General features: G+C 54.9%; 1 protein-coding gene across 8 annotated transcripts; it reads right to left on the bottom strand.

Moving 5' to 3' along the window:
- Positions 1 to 3,915: 3,915 nt before the first annotated feature.
- Positions 3,916 to 20,260, bottom strand: FLOT2 (flotillin 2). 8 transcript variants are annotated; one of them, XM_032616626.1, is made up of 12 exons: positions 20,015 to 20,260; positions 14,018 to 14,099; positions 10,869 to 10,959; positions 8,749 to 8,839; positions 7,700 to 7,823; positions 7,131 to 7,249; positions 6,899 to 7,012; positions 6,693 to 6,812; positions 6,389 to 6,603; positions 5,795 to 5,978; positions 5,342 to 5,491; positions 3,916 to 5,236 (listed from the first exon to the last, which is right to left on the bottom strand). In XM_032616626.1, exons 4-12 carry the CDS (start codon positions 8,821 to 8,823, stop codon positions 5,198 to 5,200), a joined length of 1,140 nt encoding a protein of 379 aa, XP_032472517.1. In that variant the 5' UTR covers positions 8,824 to 8,839; positions 10,869 to 10,959; positions 14,018 to 14,099; positions 20,015 to 20,260; the 3' UTR covers positions 3,916 to 5,197. The 8 variants fall into 8 exon arrangements, with proteins under 8 accessions (XP_032472517.1, XP_032472516.1, XP_032472518.1 ...); XM_032616625.1 differs by lacking the exon at positions 20,015 to 20,260 and adding an exon at positions 19,640 to 19,766; XM_032616627.1 differs by lacking the exon at positions 8,749 to 8,839.
- Positions 20,261 to 20,290: the final 30 nt, after the last annotated feature.

The raw sequence follows: 20,290 nt of genomic DNA, 5'->3' as shown, positions 1-20,290 counted from the left end.
TTCTTGATTTGCAAAGTATATTCCGAGTGCTACATTTTCCCCCCAGATATATGTATTATAAATATATTTTCCCATGATTCTGAGGCTTGCTTTCTCATATTCTCCATGGGTCCTTGTGTGTGAGTGTGTGTGTGTGCTTATTAATTGAAGTTTTTATTGAGGCAATTGTAGATTCACATGCAGTTGTCAGAAATAATATGGAGAGGTCCCTTCCACACTTTGCCCAGTTTCTCCACTGGTGACATTTTGCAAAACTATAGAGTAATATCATAACCACAGCTAAATATCACAGGACGTTGACATTGATATAATTTACCAATTTTATTCAGATTTCCTGTTTTGCTTGTGCTCACTTATGTAAATGTATTAAGTTCTACACAATTTCATCACGTGTGTATGTACATGTATCCACCAGGATAAAGTTACTGAACAGTTCTAGTACAAGGATCCCTAATGTTTATAACCACACCCACCCCTGTTCCTACCACTGGCAGCCACTAATCTGTTCTCCATTTCTAAAATTTTGTCATTTCAAAAATGTTATATATACCTCACACCCATTAGGATGGCTACTACCAAAAAAAAAAAAAAAAAGAGAGAAAGAAAGAAAGGGAGAAAGAAAGAAAAGAACAAGTGAGAATGGTGAGAATGTGGAGAAATTGGAACACTTGTACAACGTTGGTAGGTGGTGGGTATATAAAATCGTGTGGCTGCTGTGGAAAAAAATATAGTTCCTCGAAAAATTAGAAATAGGGATTCCCTGGTAGCCCAGTGGTTAGGACTCGGAGCTTTCACTGCTGAGGGCCCGGGTTCAATCCCTGGTGGTGGTGGTGGGGGGGGGAACAAAACAAAACAAAACAAAAACAATAGCTAAGGGCTTCCCTGGTGGCGCAGTGGTTGAGAGTCCGCCTGCCGATGCAGGGGACACGGGTTCGTGCCCCGGTCCGGGAAGATCCCACATGCCGCGGAGCGGCTGGGCCCGTGAGCCATGGCCGCTGAGCCTGCGTGTCCGCAGCCTGTGCTCCACAACGGGAGACGCCACAGCAGTGAGAGGCCTGCGTACTGCAAAAAAAAAAAATAATAAAAAAATAAAAAAAATAAAAGTTATATAATTGGAATCATATATGTAGTATGTAACATTTTGGTACTGATCTTTTTTGCTCAGTATAATTCCCTGGAGATTAGTATGTCTTTTGATAAACAGATATTCTTGATTATTTTTATTATTTTTGGCCACACCTCGAGACTTGCGGGATCTTAGTTCCCTGACCAGGGATTGAACCCAGGCCACTGCAGTGAAAGTGCCAAGTCCTAACCACTGGACTGCCAGGGAATTTCCTCTCTTATAGTTATTGAGTTTTGACTTGTTTAAAAAACTTTTTTGATTATCCTAAGGTCATGAAGATATTCTGTTACTTTCTATATGTTTTACAGTTTTACTTTTAACAATTAGATCCACAACCCATCTGGAACTGATTTCATGTACAGTGTGAGGTTCAAGGTCAAGAACCATTCCCCCCCGCCCCCGCCGCCAGATATCCAGTATAGTTTATTGAAAAGACTGTCTTTTCCCCACAGTTCTGCATTGCCACTTTTGTCATAAAACAAGTGTGGGTCTTTTTCTGGACTTTCTGTTCTATTCCATTGGTCTACCAAGTGCCAGTATCACACTGTCTTGATTACTAAAACTTTACAAGTCTTGACATCTGATAGTTCGAATCTTCCAACTTTACTCTTTTTCAAGCTTGTCTTGCTTATTCTTGGTCCTTTGGCATTTCCTCATAACTTCAGAATTAGTCTGTCAATTAAAAATCTCTTGGGATTTTGATTGGTATTATATTGAACCTATAGACCAATTTGGGAGAAATTATATCTTTGCAATACTGAATCTGTTTCTTTTTTTTGGCCGCACTGTGCGGCATGCAGGATCTTAGTTCCCTGACCAGAGATCAAACCCGTGCCCCCTGCAGTGGAAGTGCTGGACCACCAGGGAAGTCCCTGTAATACTGTCTTTACATTCATGAACGTGGCACACTGAGGGCATTTTCTTTCCCCTCTTTTTCTCTTATACCCAATGTCAGCAACTCTGGTTAGTTTAAAATAGATCCAGAATCTGAGTGCTTCTCACCAGCCCCCATTGGTCCAAGTCACCATCATATTTCACCTGTATTATTGCAATACAGGTAAGAAGCAGCTGTAGCCTCTCCATTCTATTTTCAGCAGAGCATTCAGAGTGACGTTTGTATTGTGTTGTCTTTCTATTATTGATTTGTGGGAGCTCTCTTTATTTGTTTATTTAGTTATTTATTGCCACACCAGCCACTTGTGGGATCTTAGTTCCCTGACTAGGGACTGAACCAGGGCCCACAACACTGGAATTGCAGAGTCCTAACCACTGGACTGCCAGGGAAGTCCCTGGGAGCTCTTTTTAAATGAGATGCAAGCCCTTTGTTAGAAACGCATACTGTAAATGTTTTTTCTGACTATGCTTGCCTTCTCATTTTAAGTTTCTTTTGATGAACAGAGACTTATTTTGATGGTCTAATTTCTTTATGGTTAGTGCTTTATTTTTGTTGTTTTTGTCCTAAGAAATCTTGCCTGTGCGAAGGTCACAGAAACATTTCCCTCTTGTCTTATAAGCATTATGGTTTGATTTTTTACATTAGATCTATGATCCATCTCAAACTAGTTTTTGTATCAATATATGGAATGAGGTAGGGCTTGTGACTCAATTTTTTTCTCATTTATTTATGTATTTTTGCTGCGCAGCATGTGGGATCTTAGTTCCCCAACCAGGGATCGAATCCTCGCCCCCTGCGTTGGAAGCTCGGAGTCTTAATCACTGGACCACCAGGGAAGTCCCAAGTTTTTTCTCATTTAGACTCAGTTGTTCCACCATTTCTGGAAAAGATTTTCATGTCTCCCTTGGATTGTCTCAGTGCCTAGAATGATCTTTATACATGTGTCAGATCACATCACTTCTCTTTCGAAGCCCTTCAGTGGTTTCCCATCTCAGAGCAAAGGCAAAAATAGGCCCCATTAAGAGTCTACATGAACCAGAAACAGGTTTCCATCCTGACCTCATCTCCCACCACTCACCCCACTGCTCATTCATTCACTCACTTCCAAACACACTGACCTCCTTGCTGGTTTTTCAGTCATGCCAGACACACTTCTGTGTCAGAGGCTCTGGACAGAGAGCTCTTCTCTGATATCTGCATGACTCATTTCTTTGCTTTCCTCAGTGCTACCTTCTCAATGAGGCCTTCCTCACACTAAAGTTTCAACACCCTCCCGAACTTCCTATTCCTTTCCCTGTTTATTTTCCTCCTTAGCACATACCATTATCTAACATACTGTATATTTAGTTTCTCTTTTTTCCCCCCACCTGAATGTAAGCTCTAAAAGCTAGGGATTGATTTTATTCACTGCAATCTCCCCTGCATCTAGGACAATTCCTGGCACATAGGAAGCATTAAATTTGTAAAATGAATACAAATACTGAAGCCCAGAAAGATGAAGCTACCTGCCCAAGATTACACAGGTGATGAACAACCGAACTAAAATTTAAACCCAAGCAGTCTGACTCCAGCGCTCACGCTCTTGAGAAATGAGTCTCCATTACCGAGTGGGGCTCAGGATGGGCAGGGGTGCAGTGAACCTGGCAGCCCCTTCCGTCTTCTGTCTGCAGTGGAGCCAGGTCTCCCTGGCCTCAGGTCTGGCTTCAGCACCTGGGCGATGGCGGCCCTGCTCTAGGATGCTAAGGGGTCATGGCCTGGGTGCTGGTGCCCCCCAGTGGCTAGGGTGGGGAAGAACAGGCAAAGTGCAGTTTTCAGGCTGAAGGGGTGTAGGGGTGGGGGACCTGGTTGGTTCTTGCTTCCCAGTCTCTCCCCTCACAAAAGACACAATACAGGGTGTGGGCATAACCAGATCTTTATTTTACCAGAAGGGACGGGCAGCGGGGCAGTGCAGCATCCAAGCCCCAGACCACACATGCAGCATCCACATGCAGGAACGGCTACACAGGCTGGGGCAGGGCAAGCGGTGGGGGACTGGGACCACAGGATGCTTGGGTCCTGGGCTCTTCTGCCTCCACTGGAGCAAGGACACAGAGGACTGGGCTGCTTCCCCATGGCTGGAACCTAATCACTCTGGCCAGGAAGAAAGCTGGCACAAGGGGTGTGGAGTCTGGCCAGCCTACAGCACTGGATTCTGTATAGGGTGCCATAGCTTTGCCCACTGGAAGGGCCCAGCCCGACACCCAGGACAGTACAGCCCTAGTAGGAAGAGGGTCTCTACACTTTCTAGTCTCCAGAAGGGCTAGATCCTGATCCCAGAAGGGCTTAGCAGAGTTGGGACCAAGCCCCACTCCACCTAGTAGGGACATGTCCATGAAGGGGACTTCCCCGAGCACAAGCAGGGGCCTCCTAAGGCAGTAGTAAACTGAGGGAGCTGCTCTACACAGGAGGCCTTCCCTCCGTGCCCCTGGGCGGGGGAGAAAGAGGTAAGGTATGAGAGCAGGCCTGGGGCTGGGCACGGGGTTAGTGAATGGTGCTGGCCCTGGGCCTGCAGCCACAGATAACCCGGGCCGAGAAGGGCCAGAGTGTGCGAGGCTGGGGGCTTCCTGGGGGCAGGGACCAGGCCAGGAGAGGGCAGGGTGGCCGTCCTACCCAGAATCCCTGCACCCATGCTGAAGCTCTGGCTGGGGCCACAGGGCGGATGGACAGATGCACAGAAAACTTCAAGGCACCAGGATTCTGAGGAGCAGCAGGGCCACCCCCCAACAGACAGACAATGATTAGACTCAACATCTTCAGCCTAAACTACATGATGTGTGTAGAGGATGGGAGGAGAGGGGAGACAAAAAGACAAACAGACAAAGGAAGAAACGTACAGGGAGATAAGGGCGGAAGAGACAAACCAGACAAATGTGGCAGTGAAAATGAGGGTGTGGGGTAGAGGAGAAGAGGACGGAGACAGACAGAGACAGGGGAGAAGGGGAGACAGACAGAGACAGGGGAGAAGGGGAGACAGATAGAGACAGGGGAGAAGGGCAGACAGCCAGAGGCCTGAACACGCAGCACTCCTGGTCCCTACAAAATAAGGCACCGGAGTCAGTAACGTTCCAGTTGTCCCTGCGGTGCTAAAACGGTGCTGAAGAGGGGGCGGTGGCTGAACAGTGTGAGCCTTCGGGACCTCACACCTGTGCACCGGTGGCCTTCTTGATCAGTGGTATCTGCAAGGATGGGAGATGCCATGAGGCCTTGGTTCCGGGGCCCCCAACCGACCGCTCCGCCTGGGCCAGTCCTGGGCAACCCACCGCAGATGGCTAGACACCCACCTTAGACAGGTCCACGCCCGTGAGGGCATGCACAGAGGCAGGCAGCTCGGCCAGCAGTCGGTTCACCTCTGAGGTCACCTTGCTGTTGTCCCCACTGAGGACCACAATCTCATCGACTTTGGTCAGGGGGGCGGAGATTTTGGCAGCAATCTAGGAGGCGGTGGGGGGGAGCTGGTTGGTACTCAGACTCCATCCACCTGCCCTGTCCAGCATCTCTCCCTCCCGTCTCTACCTCACCCAATCCCAGTGTAGCCTGGGTGGCCTTCATTTGCACTTCATGGTCAGATGGCCCAGTGGGTTAGGGATGAGCCTATGCCTGTTGTGGGGTTCTCTCCCCACTGCTGAGTACTCCCCAATTTAACCCTCCCAGCCAGCCTGTCGCTGTGTTACGGACAAAGTCCAGAGAAGTCCAGCACTTGCCCAGCCAGTCCCAGGCTGGGGTGGGAGCCTCACCCGGGGCAGGGCCTCCAGCACCAAGGCCATCTTGGCTGCGTCCCCATATTTCTGGTAGGCCTCAGCCTTGAGTTTCATCCGCTCAGCCTCTGCCTTGCCCATCGCCTCGATGACTGCTGCCTCCGCCTCCCCGATTCTGCGGATCTTCTCAGCCTCTGCCTGTGCCAAGAGGACCTGCTTCACCCTGAGGGAGCCCGGGTGGGCAGGATCAGTGGGAAGTGCCAGGGGCCCCTCCAGCCTTGCCTGGGGCCGACAAACCCCGAGCCTCTGCTTTGGCAGGTGTCAGGGGTGGGGGACCCACGAGAGGGGGGTGCCCTGGCCTTCTGGATCTGGCCAAGGAGAGGGCACTGGCTCCCAGATGCAAATGAGAGAGGGGACCAAGCAGAGGTGCCCTCTGTGCCAGGCACCATACCAGGCCCTTAAACCTCCTACACCTAATTCAGTCTTCCTAACAACAATCCCACGGGGGAGGAGGGTCACTCCTACTTCACAGTGGGGGAGAAGGGGCCCCCAAGCTCGGTCAGGAGTGGAGGGAGTGCATGGGTGGCAGAGGAGCTGGACTAATCCCCCAGCCCGGGCACCAGCGGCACCTACTTCTCGCCCTCGGCGATCTGCTGTATGCGGTGGGCCTCGGCCTCGGCGGGGCACCGCACTGTGGCTATGAGCTCCTTGTCTGTGCGCAGGACCTCCTGCGCCTCCACTGCGATCTGCTTCTTGCGTTGCACGACCTCAATCTCAATCTCTTCCTGCCGGATCTTCTGCTGCTCACGGGCCCCTTGTAGCTCGTAAGCTAGCTGGGCCTCAGCCGTCTGTGGCGGGAGTGTGGTCAGCATGTCAGAGGCTGGCGGCCAAGTCCTGGGCCCTGAGCCCCAACCCGGGATGCCCCACGGCTTCTCACCTTGATGTTGACCTCCTCACTGAAGGCTGACTTTTGCAGCTCGAAGGCTCGCTTGGAGTCGGCGATCTTGGTGTCTGCCATGAACTTCACGTCCAGCATCTCCTTCTTGCACTCGGCTTCCTGGGAGCAGGAGGGACAGGTGCTTAGGGTCCCCTGAGCAACCGTGAGCTCCCTGTCCCTGGGGCTGGGAAGGAAAGCCCACATACCCGGATGCCTGCATCCCTCTCAGCCTCGGCCACTCCGATGTCGGCATCTCTCTGTACCACAGCAGTCTGCGTCTTGCCCAGGGAGCTCAGATAGTCCACTTTGTCATACACGTCCTGGGGAGGGAAGGGGGAGTCATCCCTGGGAACAGTCAGAGGCATAAAGGTTCTCCTCTGGCCAAGCTCCCCACTCCCGGATGGACGCAGAGGCCACAGGCTTCCCATCACACTGCACCTTGATGGTGAAGCTGAGGATCTCGATGCCCATGCGGCCGACGTCGGGGGCTGCCACCTCCCGCACCAGCTTGGCAAACTGGTCCCGGTCCTGATAAATCTGCTCCACTGTCAGGGTCCCTGAGGGCAGAAGGATCATGGGCTGGCTCCCCAGGGGCCCAGCCAGCTGGGAAAGGGAGGAGGCATGCAGGTGGAGGTCTGAGTGTACGCAGGGGTCACGCGGTCAGAGCTGGGTCTTCCTCAGTTTCTTCTTAACAGTGTCTAACACTGAGCCTCCTCCTGCAGGGTCCAGGCAGGATGAGGAAAAGTGTCCCAAGCAGCACCAGGTGCCTGACCAGACTGGCAGCCGCTCACCCCCTACTTCAATGCCCTCCTCTTCACTCAAGTCACCTCATGTTTTGAAAGGAAATACTTGACGGAAAACGTGTCAGCTTTTCAGCTAGAAGCCTCTCAGTGGGACCGACAGAGAGAACCCCCTGCTCGCCCTGTCCCCTCCCTGGCCATGGCCTGGGGACACTGCGAGGCTCCTTGAAGGCAGCAGAGGGGTCCCTGGGCTGGGCAGGGCCTCACCGAGGATGGAGCGCAGGTGCCCCTCCAGGGTCTGCAGGACGACATTCTTGATGTCCTGCACACTCTTGCCCAGGAACTGCTCGCAGGCCACGGCCAGGAGCTCCTTCTCGGTCATGATCTTCACCTGCCGGTGGTCACAGAGGCGCCTGAGCCAGGCTGGAGGGAGGCAGACGGAGGCCCCAGACCCAGGAGGATGGTGATGGTACCCCTCCCCTCCTTTTCAGGACCTGGAGGCCTAGGGGCTGGGAGGGGGTGGAGTCTGTCTGAGGCCTCCAGTGTGGAGAAGACAGGAGGAACTCATACTGAGAAACTTCATCTTTACTGGCAGCCCCAGGCCCTGCCATGGCCTCCCTCCTGGGCATTTGGGGCTCCCCACTACCCCTCCCCTCAGCCTGCAGGTCTCTGCAAAAAGGAGAATGAGCAATAGGGGCACAGACAGACAGACAGACAGACCAGGAAAGAGAGCCGGGACCGGGCAGCAGACAGGTCCGGGGTCCGCCGCCGAGGGTGGGCATCCTCCTGCCTTTCTTCCCCAAGGCACTAAGCTGACAACCCCCTCGCCAGAGGCCTAGAACATGGTTGAACCTGCCCTGTGTGGACTTCTGGAGAGCAGGAAGCCCCTTGGCCAGGCACTGAGCTGGGAAGATAACGCAGCCTCCGACTCCAGAGCTCCCCTGCCTCACGTGGCCTCGCCCTCTGGTCCCCACCCTGCAGCCCCCTACCAAGGGAACAGGGAAGGCTTGGATTCTGGGGCTTGGCATTTCTGACACCTGCAAAGAACGGGGTGGGGTTAGTGAGACAGGAGTTCTCAGCACTGGTTCTGTCCTCCGCAGGCCCGCTGGGGAGAGAAGGGGTGTCTGTTAGTCCTGCTGGGCGGCCAAGAGGCCGAGCGTGTTCCAGTGGCGATGACACTCTTGGCAGGGGGGGTGGGGGCAGGGGTGCTGGAGGGAGACTGCCCCTGGCTGCCGTCCTCTCCTCCTCCCCCCCAAACCCCAGCATGGGGACGAGGCAGCTCAACGGACATGCGCGGGGCTGCTGAGTTACTATACCTGGGCGACACCCGTCACAGTTAAAGCTACCCCCTCGGCCGTCTCTACGTCCTCGCAGCGGGGCTGCAACGTCATAATCTCTAGGGAAATCCTGCCAAGAAACGCAAAACAGGGACATGGGTCTGGGGGCCCAGGGCCTGGGGTGCGGGGAAAGAGTGCGACACCTCACTGCTCCGGCTGGGATGGGCCAGGGGTCCTGCTGCGGGGGAGGACCCTCTAAGGGGTCAGAGCTGGGAGCATGTGAGGAGGAGATGGGTGGGAAGGCAGGCGGGGGGTGGGGTGCAGATGGCTCACAGGAAGGAGTGGAGTGTGCTACCCACATGCACACGCGTCCTCTGCTCAGGTCAGCCTGGCTGGAAGAGTGGGAAAGGGAAGCAGAGGAGAACTGGCTGTGGGTGGTCTGGGCTGGAGGAGTCGGGGTGGGCAGAGTCTACAGATGTAGTCGTGTGTGTGTCCTGGGACAGCACGTAAATGCTCGTCCTCTAGGCCGTGCTGTGCGGGCCGTCCAGGGATGCCATCTGAACATGGCCCTCACCTGTTCCCTGGGTCTGCTCACACCCTGGGATGCCCCTGGAGGCTGCTGAGAAAGCTCTGCCTTGTAGCCTGGCAAGCTGGGAGTCTGCGCCCTGCGAGGGAATCCTGGCCTGGTCCCTCTACCAGGCCAGGACTTGAAGCCCCACCCTCTGGGGTTGGGGCCAGGTGGGCCAGTGGGGGAAAGGGCTGGGGTCACACTAGAGCTTCCTGGCCAAGGAGCACTAATCCCACAAAGAGCTGTTCTGCCCAGACAACCTGAGTCCTCAAGGGTCCAAAGCACCCAGCTGAAAAGGGACCTGGGCATTTGCAGCCGCTTCAAGTAGAACATGGGTTTGGAGGGAGATGAGGCTGCTCTAGAAGCGGGTCGAGAGAGGCCTGGACCCTACTCATTCCACACAAGGTGCTCTGAGCTTCTTCTCAGGCCTCTGCCCTGAAGCCTTCCCTCCTGTGGCTACAAGGGGTGGGTGTGATGGGGACAGTCCCCTTCCCCATTAGGGATAACACGATGGGTGAGGAAGGGTGTGGTGGTGCAAGGGTTTTGCCTGAGAAGCCGGAAGACAATTTCATGAGAGGGAAGGGGATGGGTAAGGTGACATGTAGGTCTCTTCCAGCCTGGGGACCTGCCAGCATGCAGGCTCTGAGAAGCCAGGGGTTTTCTGATGTTCATCGCTGCCTCCTCAGTGCCTGGAGCTGACAAGGTGCTCAACAGGGAGCTGGTGAATGAAGCAATGAAGATGGGAACTTGCATGTCATGAAGAAAGCACTTGGAGTTGCTGAACGCCCTTGCTCAAGAAAGGGTTTCCTAGCTACGGCTGCCTGGCAGTGAGGAGTGAGACAGCAGGTCACTTGCTTTTCCAAGTGAGATCATGAGATCGTGTTCATGGTACAGATGGGGTTCCTCTAGCACTTCTTCCCTGAAAATCCCAAAGCGCCCTCATATTGTTCTACTCGCCTTCCCAATATTCCTACAAGGCACAGGGAGGGCGTAATTCTCCCCATTTCACGGATGCAGAAGCTGAAGTCCGGTGACAAGAGATCTGCTCAAAGGTCCCTCGACACAAATCAGGGGCAGGAAATTGGGGGGCGTCAAGTGGCGGGGTGAACAGAACTCCCCATGGGACGCATCTCCTGGCCCTGCAGGGAGGACTAGGGCTTGACACTGAGGTGTCAGCCTGGAGCAGGGGCTGGCAAGGGGCTCCGTGGTGCCTGGAGGACTAGGACTTCTGTAGGAGTCGTTAGGCCGGAACCCTCTGCCCAGACAGCCCAGCTCTGTCACTAAAGGGCCTGTGTCTCCTGCCTCAACTTACTCCCAATTTAGGCTTGTCATCCAAGGACCCCCACTGGCAGACTTGGGCAGAGCTTCCAGAAGCCCTCGCCCTTTCCCCGCTAGCAGCCCCAGTGAGCAAGGGCAAGGGAGTTGGGGATCTATAGGGATCCATCCTGCCACCCAGAGCAGCAGAGGTGGGAGCAGAGGGGAGAGAGGCACACTCTCAGAAGTGGAGTCCATCCAGCGCCTGCCTGCCAGGCCCCGCAGGGCGGGAAGAGAGAAGGTTAGACACAGAGGAGGGAAGCAGGTGGGTTATTACCTGTGCAACCCCTGTTACGAATAGCGGGACCCCCTCCGACGTCTCAATATTCTCACAGCGACACAGGATGGTCATAACCTCCAGAGACAGTCTGAGGAGCAGCCAGGGGGTGGGGAGAGGTAGGGACAGGAAGGGGTAGGAGGGGACACAGCAAACACACACAGTGGTTACCAGACAAGCACTCAAAGCCTGACGCCTGGGGGGTGGGGCGGGGTTGCTCTTAGCACCTCAGCTCCCCCGCCCCCCCGCTGCCAGCTCAGCCTAGGGCCGTAGGGGGACAGAGACACCCCCTTGCTGGCCTGAGGCCTCTGGGTCTCTTCTCTAGCCCCCATACCCTTCCAGTGAGGAGCTGCTGGGCTGGAGGAAAAGTCTGCCAATGCCCTGAGCCCGTGATCTGAGGTTGGGAGGCCTGTGTGCATAGGGCACCTGGGTTACCCACCACCTCACTTTCCCAGGAGATTCCTGGCACAATCTGGGAGATGGCCTCAGCTCCACCCTCCGGACACAGGCTAACCTGTGTTTCCAGAATTGGCAGGGGAGGCCACTCTGGGGATTAATGAGCCACAGAAAATCCTGAATCCTGCTCGGGGCACAAACCCTCAAGGCTTGTGCTTCATATCACTAAGAAGGCAATTTAGGGCCAGAAAAGCCCCCTCCCTAGATTTTTGGATTTCCTGATCTGGGGGGAAGGGTGTGTCAAGGAAGGCTGGGGGAGAAAGTGCGCCCCTGCCAGGATATTCACAGGAACAACAACTGGGAGACAACGGAGTCATTCACTTTCGAGTTTCCAGAGTTGGGCATAGCACAGAGTCATGGCAAAGGAAACCGAGTGCTTCAAAGCTACCTGGCCCCCCCTAGCTGGGCCTTCCTAGGGCAGCATGTGTGAGAGTGTGTGCAGGGTGCTGGTCCAGGCGGAGGCCAGGCTGTGGACAGCATGGAAGGTTCCTTACACCAGAGGAAGGGAGGAGGGAGGCTGAGGTGACGGAGCAGAAGCAGGTGGACTGGGGGGACGGGGAGCAGTAGGCAATGTGGATCCCCCAGTGCCAGCCCTGGATCTCGCAGTGCCAGCCCTGGGGGCTCCAGCCATGCAGATGTGCAAAGGTTGCCTTCACTCGAGCCCCTAAAAATAGCACCCTCGGGTCTGAGAGGACTCTAGACCCAGCTCAGACAGGAACCCACCAAGCTCTCTTTTGGGGAAGGAGGAGAGAGGGAGACAGGAAAGAGGGAGGAGGGAGGGAGTAAGGGAGCGAAGGAGGGAGGCTGCAGCTCAGATGCCAGAGGTGGAGGAATCACTCGGGCAAGGGAGAGAGAGCTGCCCACATCAGGGCCTCAGGATAGGACAGGATGTGGCAGCAAAGTACAGCAGGAGGAACTTCCCTGAGTCTGGAGAAGAATGGCTGACACCAAGGGGGCTGACATGTAGGATGGCTGTGGAAAGTATCTCAAAAGGGAGGCTGGGCTAGAAACCTCTACTCTGACCTGAGAGGCTCCTGCCAGCCTAGGGAAATAAAGGCCCCAGCTTGTGGAGATGTCCCCCAAGCAGGCTAGGGGCTGGGGAAGGGGCTGCCCCAAACAGGGCCCAGGAAGGGGAGCGGCTGCAGGCTCAGACTACCCAGCAAGTGGGACCAGAGGGAGGATGCTGAGCCTGGATGTGGGAGATCAGTTTCCTAGGATGAGGACAAGGGCCCTCACCCCTCACTTCCAAGCCTGCTGTCAGAGGAGCTTGGCCCTCCTGTCTTGGGGCTCTGCTCCCTGGAGCAGGAAGACGGAGGGGGGACCACGGATGTGGAGAAAGGGCTGCTGGGTGTTGCCCCAGCAGTGGATGCCCGGGCAGGACAGGTCTCTGGGCAAATGGCAAACACTCTCGGCATGGCTGTATGTCGAGGTGTCTTGACAAGATACTCTGTCGTCCCACGGCGGGTGGGGTGGGGTGACAGTGTCTCTGCGGAGGGCACCTCACGGCTTCTGACAGGCCAACTGGCCCCCTCAGGAGTGCTTAGGATCGCCTGAGAGGAAGCTGTGACCAGGACTGATTACTCTCTGACACTTTTGGCCTCGGGCCAGAAGAGTCCCCCGGGACCCCTCAACTCAGGCAGGGCCAAGTGCGGGCAGAGATGGAACAGTGGAGGGGGTTAGTGAGAAATCAGTGAAGTTGAAAAGCGGTGACATGCTTCCCATGCCCCTGACACTAGCCAACACCCTCAGACTCCCTGAAGCCCCAAGCATCAGCAGCTCAGTGTGGCCATGGGTCATCTCTCTGCTGACTGGTGGGGCTGAGATCCAGGAAGGGGATTTCACTGGAATCTCTGCTGCTTCCCCTTCAGATGACCCCCACCGCCGCCAACATGCCCGCACTTTCGCGGCTCTGCTGCCTGTGTTGCCTGGGTCCTGGCCTGGAAGAATCTGGGCCCCTCGCCTGATCTCCCATAGTCAGGAAGGGGTGCTGGTGGAGAGGTGGCCGGGCCTCATCTCCTCCTGGGCGGGCAGTGAGGGGGCAGGAGAGGCCCAGGCCAAGTCCAGCCCTGCGGCAGGCTCTGGGAAAGCCAGCAGGTAGAGCCTGACGGTGGGCCCTCTGGGGAGCTGAAACCTCCCTTCCCCGAGTAGGTCTCTCCAGACTGATTTAGGAGGTCCAGAGCCGTCTTGCCCGGCCCCAGAGCCAATTCCTTAGATCCCTACCCCTTGTCTTTAACACGCTGCTGTCAGAGCCCCTTCAGACTGTACATCCATTCTCTGCCATTTAGGCCCTGCCTGCATTGTCCCAGGGCCTGCACAGGTGAGGGTTTGTGTAAGGGGTCCCATCAGCCCTTCTTCCCTTCTTAGACCCACTCCAAACAGGTGTGTAATTAAGGCTCCGTGAATAACTCTGAGCTAGAATCAGGGCATTAGCATTCTGCTTGAATCCTCTGGGACAGAAGTGATGCCCTCAATGGAAAAAAGCACACCCACCAAGGAGGAGGTGCCCACAGACAGACCTCCTGCATCCCTGTGTAACCCATTTCATCTGCTTCTTAGGAGGTCCCGCCCCCCAGAGTGGAAGGCGGCAAGTGGTAGATGCTCTAGCTGACCTGTGGGGTGAAGGGGGTAAGGATGGAAACCCTTTTCTCCCTTGCCCACCAGGATGCCCGGTTTGCTGGCCCCCAGGCCCTTACCTCTGAGTGTCGGAGATACACCACCAGGCCCAGGCCCAGCCGCCAAACACATACTGTTTATAGTCAGAACCGCAACAGCCCCCTGGAGAGCAAAGCAAACCACTGCTGGTCAGTCAGTTCTTGGGTCTGTCTACCCTCCATGCCGCCAACAGCAGCTCTGGGCCTTCGCCTGCTCTGACACTTGACAACTCCCACTGCTGGGTGCCAGGTGCTGAGGTTACAAATAAATGGAAGGTAGGCCCTTAAGGGCCTTGGGATCTAGTTTGGTAGACAGGCAATTTGCATAGAAAGGAGGGTAGCCAAATGAGTAGTTCAGAAGGTAAATGCTTTCAGAGAACAGATGAGAGGTCAGTGGGCAGGAGTGAATGGAAAAGCTTCCATCTTTGATTCACCCATTCATTCAGCAAACAAATATTTTTTCATGCTAGGGAAACAGAGATGAAGATAAAATTCCTATCTTAAAAGAGGTGAGACTAGGAGGAGGGACCTTTTCCTGGGATGATGGTCGTACTATGCGATTTGCCTGTTATCAGAGTGAGTGCAGTCACAGAGGGAATGCGGGTGGGAGGCTAATGGAAGACAGACTCTGAGCCAAGGTTGGGGCCTTGCTCGTGTCCAACAGTGAGGCTGGTTCTCTACTCCCAGGGGTTCAGAGTGAATTCGTTCTTCTGTGGGAGTGGATGGGGAAGGCAAGGCCTCATAACAGAGCCCAACTTATTGTACCAACTGGAAAAGAGAAAGGGAAAAGGCCTAAAAAGGAAGTGATTCCTGGAAAAACTGTGTATCAACTAAATAGCATGTTGAACCTGGCCACGACCTGATTCATGCTGTGGATGCGTACGGCAGCTCTCTATACAGAAACGAGAAAAATCAATTCTTGAAATTCTTGTCACAAACCCTTCTGCTGATGCCAAAATTACTCAACAAGTTCAAGAAAACTCAGTAAAAGCAAGAGGGGCTGTTCACTTGCAGTGCAGACATGTTCAGAAACAGACGATTCAAAGGAAACGTAATGGGGAAAATGCCAGTGGGTGTCATCATTTCCTCGTTCACAAACGGGTTTTCAGGAAAGCCTTAGGGTGTTTGCCTCCCATGGTCAAAGGTCAGGGCGTAGTTTTGTATATCTGGGTTACAGTGTCTCTCAGACCCCTTGGGAGGGGACAAGGCAGGGTGGAGGGGCAGAGGGCAGATCATGGAGTGTCTTAGGTATCAGGCCAAGGAGAGGTGTGTGTGTGTGTGTGTGTGTGTGTGTGTGTGTGTGTGTGTATGTCTTAGGTATCAGGCCAAGGAGAGGTGTGTGTGTGTGTGTATGTCTTAGGTATCAGGCCAAGGAGAGGTGTGTGTGTGTGTGTGTGTGTGTGTGTATGTCTTAGGTATCAGGCCAAGGAGAGGGGTGTGTGTGTGTGTGTGTGTGTCTGTCTGTCTGTCTGTCTGAGTGATGGGGGAATCATTTAAGCTAAGGAGCAACAGTTATATTTGCATTTTAGAAACACCACTTTGCACTGGGAGGAAGATACCTGGGTCAGGTAGGCTGGGTAGAAGCAGCCTTTTGCAGTGACCCAGGCCAGACCTAGGGGTTCACGTGGGGGGATGACTTCTAGAATAGTCTTGTCCAAGAGAACTTCCTTGGAGAGTAGAAATGCTCCCCAGCTGTGCTGTGTAACAAAGCACCTACCAGGACATTTGTTACCGAGCACTTGCAATGTGGCTGGTGTAACCAAGGAACTGAATTTTAATTTAATTAACTTAAATTTAAGTGGCCACCTGTGGCTTGTGGCTACCATATCGGACACTGCAGGTCTAGAGCCTGGGTTTGGGTGGGCGGTCAGGCCGACAACCGAGCAGAGACAATAGAGAGAACCACAAACCAGAGACAAGTTTTAAACAGGCGGAGGCAAAGGAACAAGGACCCCGCAAGAGCGTCGGGCCTGCCGAGTCAGAGGGCCTGTGTCTGGCACTGCCCACTGAGCGGCCAGCCCTGTTTCCTGGTCTGCTGTATGCACAGGGTGCAAGCAGCCGAGCCCGAGGCCCAGGGACCAGGAGCAGCCCCGCCGCGTGCACAGGGGCAGGAAGAAGTCTTAGGTCTCTGGAGATACGGGTTCTCGGGGCCGCTGCTCAAGGTAAGCCGCTGCAGGCTTCTCTGCCCTGGGGACGGGGTAAGGGAAGCCGCTAAGGACAAGCAGTCAATTTGAAACCCAAACCATCTCGGGATCCAGTGAAACCGGAAGAGGGTCCAAAACCACAGCTTGTTCCACTTCTTCTGGCCTGGTCGGGGCTGGGGCACAGCTTCCTTGCTGTGGTAGCCTCCTGCAGTGACCCAGGCCAGACCTAGGGGTTCATGTCGGGGGATAACTTCTAGAGTAGCCATCACTTCCTCGTTCCTCACCCCCCCCACCCCCACCCCCCCCACCCCCCCGCCCCGGGGACTTCTCAGTGTGCTGTGGGAGGGGTGGTGGTAGTGGCACGGGGCGGGATGGGGGTGGGGGAGCCCAGGGTGGCTGTCCGCCCTTTACCTTTAACTCATTCTCTGACCTTGGGAGCAGGCTGCCTCGGCTCAGGCTGGGCCTCGGCCAAGGGCAACATGGCCAGGTTCCCAGGGGTAGCAACAACAGGAAGCTGGGACTGCCAGGCTGTCCCGCCCCCAGCAGCCCTCCTCCCCTGGAAGGCATCTTCCTCCCCCCAGCTTCCTGGTCACACTGAGCACCACTCCCAAAAGAGGACGCTTAGGTGGCCCCTCCTTGACCTCCCCAGTTCTCACTGTCTCCAGACCTGGAAGTTTCTCCTAATGTTAGCTCACTTTTTCTAACTCAATCTGCTTTCCTTTGCTCTGTCCTCAACCAAGCTGAAAAATCAAAACATATCCCATGATGACCTCCGTCCTACTCTTAGCCCTCCCCAAACACAGGCGCCAGTCCGCCCTCTCAGGAACACTCCTTTCCCTTCCTGCCCCTCTTCCACCCTTTTCTTCCTACTAGTCAAGAAGACCATCTACAACTCTACAAGCGGGATTTTTCTTTTTTTGGCGGTGCTGCGCGACTTGTGGGATTTCAGTTCCCTGACCAGGGATTGAACCCAGGCCATAGCAGTGAAAGCGCCGAATCCTAACCAGTAGACCACCAGGGAACTCCCATACAAGGGGGATTTCTTCAGTCGAAATCCCCCTTAGTAGTCCAGTAATGGCCAAATGTTCATAAATGCATAAAATAAGATACAGAAGAAACAAATCCAAGTTATCAAAATGTTAAAACAACCAAATGTGTGGTATAGTAATATGTGCTCTGTGTAATACATTAAATAATAAGATCTCGTGGTAGATATTTTAACAACTGGCTTAATTTCAAAGTAGTGATGAGCATAAATGGTTCTTACGGTACCTGCAACAAAGGCAGACTGGTAGGAAAATACCTGCTAATACTATCATGGATTGTTGCTGACGTTAATAATCATAAGAAACGCTAAATATCAGTTTCGGTTAGTGTGAATAAAAATGTACTATTCTCCCCTCGTCCAAATACGAAGACCTCTACATTCTATCCACAAACTCCAGGCTAAGAACTTCTGACCTAATGTAGAGAAGAGAGAAAGGTGTATGGTATTTGGATTCCCCTTTTAAACTCCCAGAAGCGGAAACAGAGGAAAAAATTTTACATTACAGAATGAAGGAGGGGGGTTACACAAGAAGAAGAACCCCCAGACTTTTCAAGTGGAAAAGATGATCATGAAATCTATCAACATCCTCCTTCTGAAAGTAGGCTGTGTGAGATGCCCCTGGACTTAGATGCAGGCCCAAGTAATGGGGCGGTGGGGGGGCGCCAGGCTGGGAGTCCACATGCTAGAGAGAGCCACAGCTCAGCTGGATCATCTCAAATCCGAAGGGCTCCTCAGGGTGGGGGATGCTTGGAGAATATGGGTCCTCAGGCTGGGGATCTTCATCAGATTCGGCACCCTCGCCAGGCCCAAGCCCGGCTAGCCTTTTGCTGGCCTCCCATAGCCGGATTATGCCAGGCATTGTCTCTCTCTCTCTCTCTCTCTCTTCCACCCTCCCTTGACTCCAGTCCTCTTAATTCTCAGCATGGCCTCCTCTCTGCACCCCTAAAACAGCTTCGAAGCTAGCACTGCCTTGGCCTCTGGCCAGAGGACCAGGTTCCTGGCAACTGGAAGGCACAGAGCAGCCCATCTCAGGGGTTCCTCTTGCCCCTCAGTCTCAAGGATCTCCACAAAGACAGGACTGGACCTTTTGTCTCCTCAGCCCAGAGTCCAGGATTCTAGAGAGAAATCCCACAAGAAAAACCAAGTGCAATGCAGATTTGGGTTTCTAAAAACCTTCTTTAGGAGTGGTGGCTGGGAGACTGGCCTAGTTCTTATAGAGGAGCAGGTTTGGCCTCAGTGCTCTCTGGGGGTCTCCCTGGTGACCCCAAGGCTATCTTTTCTGGTTTTCAGGGAAGTGAAGGATCTTAGTTCCCCAAACAGGGATCGAACTCGGGCCCCCTGCAGTGGAGGGATGGAGTCATAACCACTGCACCGCCAGGGAATTCCTAGGGAAGTGAAGGATCTTAATTCCCCCACTGGAGTAAGGTGCTAGTTAGGGAGACTGGGGATTTCCCGTCCCAGGGGAGAGATGGATTTTGAGATCCAAATTGAGCCAGAGGCCGTGTTCTGGGGTGAAAGTTCCCAATGGATTCATCACACCTCTCAAAGGTGGGCAGCTACAAGCCCTGGCCCAGCCCACCCTCTCCTGTTCATTCTGCAGCCGGCCCTAACAACTCTGCACAGGCGGGGAAGCCACACTGACAATGGGAAGATATGAGGGATTCCTGCAGCTACAGGCCTCCAAGCTGTCAGGAAACACAGCCTCTTTCCAGCACCCGTGCCAGGGGCTGCACGAATTGGTGGCTTGAAAGGCTTCTGCCACTTCCCAAGATACCCAAACATACAATTTAAATAGCAGCCTTAAGGCAAGATATCTCTCCCCTCCCCTATACTGCAGTCCCCCAGCCCCACCTAAGCTCACAGAAATTCTGGAGCCTGCAGCATTTTGCAACCAGAGCAACACAGAGCCAGGTTTCTGTAGAGGCCGCACCCGCGTCCCTGGGGCGGGCAGTGCCAGTTAACCCCAGCAAACCCAGCCTGCTGGGAATTAACGGGTCTGTGCCCAGAGCCCAAGGATTCATGTCCAGGGTCCCTCCCCAGACGTACACCTGCGACCCAACCCCCGTCCCGGGCGCTGGCATCCGGCCAGACTGTTCCCGGAACCCCAAGGCTTCATTCAGTTCGGGATCCCCTAGGCCACAGGGGAGACCCTGTCAGGGGAGGAAGCAGAGAAAGGAGGGAATAAACACGGTTAAACATTCAGGGCGGGGGAGGGTGGGGGAGACCCTGGCCCGTGCCCTAAGGCGCAGAGCACGGCAAATGGGAGTACTGGGGGTCCCTCCTGGAAGGGGTCTCAGGTGCGGCCCGGAACGCCGTAGGCTCAGGCCCCACCCCCGGAGTCCTTCCCCGGCCTGGCCCCTCCCCGTTCGCTCCCCAGCCTGGCCCCCGCCCTCCCAAACACAGCCCCCGCCCCAAACACCCTCCAGGCCCTGGGTGTCCCAGACCCACCTCCCTCGCTCGCTGCCCGCTCACCTGAAACCACCAGCGCCTCGTTGGGCCCCACCGTGTGGCAATTGCCCATGGCGCCGGCGGGACGGAGGGCCCTCGGGGGCCGCAGAGACCTGGACAACCCGCGCCCGCCCGCACCGCCGGCCGCGCCCAGCCTATCCCGCCACCCCCAGCGGCCGCCCGCCCGCGCCCCTCCGCGGCCGCGGCCCCACCGGAAGTGTGGCGGCGGAAGGCGGGGCCGGCGTGTCGAGGGAAGCAGCAGAGCTCAAGCCGCGGCGGTCAACACGCTTTATGGCACGGGGTCGCCATAGCGGGGCTCAGTCCTCAAAGGCGTCCCTCCACTCCCGCCGGGCGCCTCGATAACAACCGCCCTGCCCTTTCTCACCTCCCAGCACCCACCTTACAGCAGCCGGCCCTGGAGTCAGCCCGCCGGGGCTCCAATTTCAGTCCCTGCTCTTACTAGCTGGGAGACCTTGGGCGAGTCCCTTACCTGGCTGCCTAATCCCGCTTCTGGAAAAAGGGGGTAATGCAACTACCTAGCTACACGGTCGAAAAGGGCCCGGCTGAGTAATTCTCAGTGTTGTCAGCGCATCAGATTACAAATTCCCAGGCCCTCATCCAGGGCTGATCAGCATTCCTGAGGGTAGGGCCTGGAAAATACGAAATTCAAATTCC

The sequence above is a fragment of the Phocoena sinus genome, chromosome 20, assembly GCF_008692025.1.
Source record: "Phocoena sinus isolate mPhoSin1 chromosome 20, mPhoSin1.pri, whole genome shotgun sequence".
NCBI lineage: Eukaryota > Metazoa > Chordata > Mammalia > Artiodactyla > Phocoenidae > Phocoena > Phocoena sinus.
This window is presented reverse-complemented; position numbering and strand designations above follow the sequence as displayed.

Coding starts and splice junctions, on each gene's coding strand:
- FLOT2 (XM_032616622.1), bottom strand. CDS start 19,688: ATGGGCAATTGCCACACGGTGGGGCCCAACGAGGCGCTGGTGGTTTCA. Junction 14,100..19,639: donor CGAGGCGCTGGTGGTTTCAG/GTGAGCGGGCAG, acceptor TTTGCTCTCCAG/GGGGCTGTTGCGGTTCTGAC. Junction 10,960..14,017: donor TGTATCTCCGACACTCAGAG/GTAAGGGCCTGG, acceptor GCTGCTCCTCAG/ACTGTCTCTGGAGGTTATGA.